Source organism: Amblyomma mixtum, chromosome 6, assembly GCF_055824585.1.
Source record: "Amblyomma mixtum isolate Tamu chromosome 6, ASM5582458v1, whole genome shotgun sequence".
Lineage (NCBI taxonomy): Eukaryota > Metazoa > Arthropoda > Arachnida > Ixodida > Ixodidae > Amblyomma > Amblyomma mixtum.
In genome coordinates, this window is record NC_143017.1 from 22,090,203 (window position 1) to 22,094,996 (window position 4,794).

The window sequence follows — 4,794 nt, forward strand, 5'->3', positions numbered from 1 at the left end:
GAAGCAAAGATAGGCGAAGGGGCGAAGAGTACAGGCTCGCAGGAACCAGAAATTGAGGAAAGGGGAACGAGGACGGCACTGCCGGGGGGAACATCGGTGTCGGCGGCGACAACGCATTTGGCACCAGAGCAAGGCGGCTGTTCGTCGACGGGCGCATCGCAGAGCATGGAAAAGGAGACGTGAGCACGGGCACAGTCTATGACGGCATGGTGACGGGATAGAAAATCCCAGCCAAGGATGAGGTCATGGGAGCAAGAGCTGAGCACTAAAAATTCGACGACATATAAAACGTCCGCGATGACGACACGTGCCGTGCAAGCGGCAGAAGGATGAATGGGCTCGGCGCTAGCGGTGCAAAGAGAGAGTCCAGAAGTAGAAGTGGTGACTTTACGAAGTGAACGGCAGAAGTTTTCGGCTATCACGGAAACGGCAGCACCAGTGTCCACAAGCGCAAGTGCTCGAATGCCGTCAACTAACACGTCTAAAAAGTTCGGTGGTGAAAGGCGAGGTCTTGAGCAGGTCGAAGTGTGCGCAGTTCGTGCCCCCAGAACTGCGGCTCCTAGTTTTCCGGGTTGTCGGTCATGTTACGACGCCGCATAGGTGACAAGGACCGACGACGAGGGGAAGGTGACCGATCAGAAGAGACGTGGGGCCGGCGTGGCAAGTGGTCAGCAAAAGCCTCCCCAGGTAGCCCTGAAGGTGTGCGAGCGGCGCGAGACGGGTAGTAGTTCGGCACAGCGGGCACAGGCGCAGCCAGAACCTGAAGACAGTGGCGGGCGACGTGGCCTGGGAGACCGCACGTGTAACAAATCGGCCGGTTGTCAGCAGTGCGCCAAGAACTGTAGGAAGTAGGCGCCGGTCGGAGCCGGGGAGCACGAGGTGTAGGCGGCGTTGTCCGGACGTATGGAAAGGCCAGCGGTTGCGGTGGTAGGGCGACGGCTTCGGTATACGTGAGAGGCGCACGCATAGGGCAGGCGGCGTAGCAATAGGAGTGCCGTAGCTCAAAGGTGCAGCGACGGGGGCGGTCTGCATCGAGAGGAGGTTGACTTCAGGAGCCAGTGGGGCCGGAGCCGGCTGCCGACGAACGGGAAGCGCATCGGCTACCTCCTGTGCTATGGTCTGCCGTAACTCAGGGGTCAGGGTATGGGGCGTAGAGTGCGCGCCAGAGAGGAGCGAAAGCTGCCGGGCCACCTCATGACGCACGAAGTCTTTGATGTGATCCAAAAGGTCACTATTGACGGCCAGGCCGGAGATGGACTCAGCAGGTGCGGGCGGGCGACGAGCGTTAAGTCGCTGCTTGCGCAACTCATCGAAGCTCTGGCACAGGTTGTACACGGAGGCGACGGTTGTGGGACTTTTGGCCACCAGCATATGGAAAGCGTCGTCGTCGATGCCCTTCATAATATGGTTGATCTTGTCGGCCTCAAGCATAGACGGGTCGACACGCTTGCATAGATCGACCACATCTTCGATGTAGGCGGTGAAACTTTCACCCGCACACTGAACACGAGCGCGCAAGCATTGCTCAGCGCGAAGTTTACGCACGGCGGGACGGCCAAAAACTTCGGCAAACGTTGTCTTGAAAGTAGCCCATGTTGGAATATCAGCCTCGTGATTGCGAAACGAGAGATTCGCGACGTCGCTCAGGTAAAATATTACGTTGTTTAGTTTCATGCGGTCATCCCAATTGTTGTGACGGCTCACCCGCTCATACGAAGCCAGCCAACCCTCGACATCCTGGTCGCAGTGTCCGTTGAAAACGACGGGGTCTCTCTGCCGGACGGCACCGGAGCAAATGACGGGCTGCGATGGGACTGCTGGCTGCTGGCTTTCGTTGGTCGTCGCCATCGGAATTGTGCGGCTGCGGAGCTCCACGTTGGTAGTGTACTAGGCGAACCCGCACGCTCCACCAAATGAAGAGGGGTTTATTGGCAAGTTCGAAGGACTGGCAGCGAAACGATGGCACAGGCTGTTCGAGTAGCGGCGGCACCAGAACAGAACCAAGAGCGAGCTCGAGCTCTCTACGCGCGCGGCCGCCGGAATCGGAGGACGCACAAATCGCTTCGTCGTCGTTGGTGCTGGCGCTCTTCCTTCTTCATTGCAGGTTCGTTATTCCATGCAATGTTTGGAATATTGAAATCGCCAAGCAAAAACAGGGGCAAGAAAGGATGGCGTGTTATGACGATGTTGATGGCATCTTGTAATTCGTCAACAAAGGAGGCAGAGTGAGTAGGAGAACGATAGCATGCGCCAATTATAATTTTTTGGAAGTTTATTTCAATAATTGCCCATACTATCTCCAAGTTCGTAGTAATACTAATATGCTTAGAGGGTAAGTTTTTGTTAATAGCCAGAAGAACACCGCCCCCTTCTTTTATCGTGCGGTCGCAGCGATAAACAGAGAAGTTATGAGCGGTTAAAAAAATTTCATGGTCACGAACATGCGCATGCAGCCAAGTTTCAGTAAGTACAATGATATCTGGGTTACAGGTGTCTACTGCAGAAGTGAACGAGTCGTGTTTGTTTTTAATGCTTCGAATGTTAGTGAACAGGACTGATACAGGGGATAAACGACTACCACTGCCCCTCACGCCTTGCTTCGCACTGCCAGGGGATGAAAGGCCCTGTTGCGTATCAACATGTGTTTGTGAGGCGCATTCTGTCACGCTGTCACTTGCATGGTCGTACATGTAGAGTTTCTTGTTTACTGATAATTTGTTGTAGCGCAGATGAAAGAGGGGTGTTCCTGGCAAACTTTTACCAAAGGCTATCAGTTTACTTCGTGCATGACGGGTGGCGGATGAGTAGTCGTCAGATATTGCTATGTGTTTTTCTTTTAGTTCACTGCGTACGGAAAACACATTTTCTTTTATTTTGTAGTGGTTGAATTTTGCAACGATGGGACGGCATTTGTTAGGCGAGTATGAACCGAGACGATGAGCGAGTTCAATTGCCATGTCGGGTAAACTGACGTGAAGGCTTGTTAACATGTTGACGACAAGGACTTCAGATTCCTCCCATGATTCCCGAGAATCAGGGAAACCGTGAAAAATAACGTTATTTCTTCGTGATCTGTCCTCTAGGTCGGCAAAGCGAGATTTCATAGAATCAAGCTCAGCGTTGCGGGCTTCCAAAGATTTTTGGAAATCCGTAACCTGCTCTTCAAAGTCATCAAAGCACTTTGTTTTTTCTTCAAGGGCATCAAGTCTTTCTTGGATGCAGCCAATCTTAGATTCAATATTTTTTTGGCTAGCTTTGATTGATTTGACATCGGCCACCAATTCTGTCTGGCACTTAGAGGACTGGACAGATCGCAGCTGAATATCCTTGAGCAGTTTGAAGATAGCGGCCATCTGTTCCGAGGGTTCGTCAGGCAAAGTCAGTGTTTCTAGATTGGATTCAGAGCGCGTGTTAGGGCCAGGATTGGATTCGATGTCGCCGCAGCAAAGTAAGAGCACAGACATATGAAAGCACTCGCAAATAATTTCAGAAAGCACTTGTGGGCACGGGAGCAGCAATAAGCAGATATCATCGCTTCTCTTAGCGTACAAGGAAAAAGGCTTACACACCTGCGAAGTGCAGAAAGGTGGAATGTAGAACATGTTGGTGTTGCTACTCCGGTGCCCACTGAAGACGGTGTCGCACGGCCAGGAGTTTAAATAGGCGCAGGGAATTGACGTCATCGTGGGTGACCTATATGCGCCGTATGCTGGGCGCATCTATCCGGGTGGGTGCAGCGGGACGTAGATATCGGGACCGGCGTGGTGGTTGGGTGATGCCACGCAATCTGAATGGCTTGGTGAAGGAACGGTAGCAAGCGCTGACCAAAGCAGAAAAGACGCCAGGAACGCCTGCGAAGTGCAGAAAGGTGGAATGTAGAACATGTTGGTGTTGCTACTCCGGTGCCCACTGAAGACGGTGTCGCACGGCCAGGAGTTTAAATAGGCGCAGGGAATTGACGTCATCGTGGGTGACCTATATGCGCCGTATGCTGGGCGCATCTATCCGGGTGGGTGCAGCGGGACGTAGATATCGGGACCGGCGTGGTGGTTGGGTGATGCCACGCAATCTGAATGGCTTGGTGAAGGAACGGTAGCAAGCGCTGACCAAAGCAGAAAAGACGCCAGGAACGCCTGCGAAGTGCAGAAAGGTGGAATGTAGAACATGTTGGTGTTGCTACTCCGGTGCCCACTGAAGACGGTGTCGCACGGCCAGGAGTTTAAATAGGCGCAGGGAATTGACGTCATCGTGGGTGACCTATATGCGCCGTATGATGGGCGCATCTGTCCGGGTGGGTGCAGCGGGACGTAGATATCGGGACCGGCGTGGTGGTTGGGTGATGCCACGCAATCTGAATGGCTTGGTGAAGGAACGGTAGCAAGCGCTGACCAAAGCAGAAAAGACGCCAGGAACGCCTGCGAAGTGCAGAAAGGTGGAATGTAGAATATGTTGGTGTTGCTACTCCGGTGCCCACTTGCTACTCCGGTGCGGAAGTTGAAATGGCAGACCTGCCTCTGCTACCTGGATGACCATGTTGTCTTTTCCGCCGATTTCACCACACACCTTGCACGCTTAAAGCAGGTTTTGACTTGCCTGACAGACGCCGGACTGCAGCTGAATCTCAAGAAGTGCCACTTCGGAGCTCGACAGTTGACAATATTGGGGCACATCGTCTCCAAGGAAGGCATTCTCCCTGACCCGGCCAAGCTCCGTGCTGTGGCGCAATTTCCTAAGCCGGTTTCGCTCAAGCAACTTCGAAGCTTCATAGGTTTGTGTTCTTATTTCCGGCGCTTC

At 53.3% G+C, this 4,794-nt stretch overlaps 1 protein-coding gene across 1 annotated transcript; it reads right to left on the reverse strand.

Moving 5' to 3' along the window:
* Positions 1-559: 559 nt before the first annotated feature.
* LOC149338405 (uncharacterized) lies at positions 560-3,652 on the reverse strand. The gene is made up of 2 exons (XM_089550736.1): positions 2,442-3,652; positions 560-760 (listed from the first exon to the last, which is right to left on the reverse strand). Exons 1-2 carry the CDS (start codon positions 3,600-3,602, stop codon positions 560-562), a joined length of 1,362 nt encoding a protein of 453 aa, XP_089406862.1. The 5' UTR covers positions 3,603-3,652.
* Positions 3,653-4,794: the final 1,142 nt, after the last annotated feature.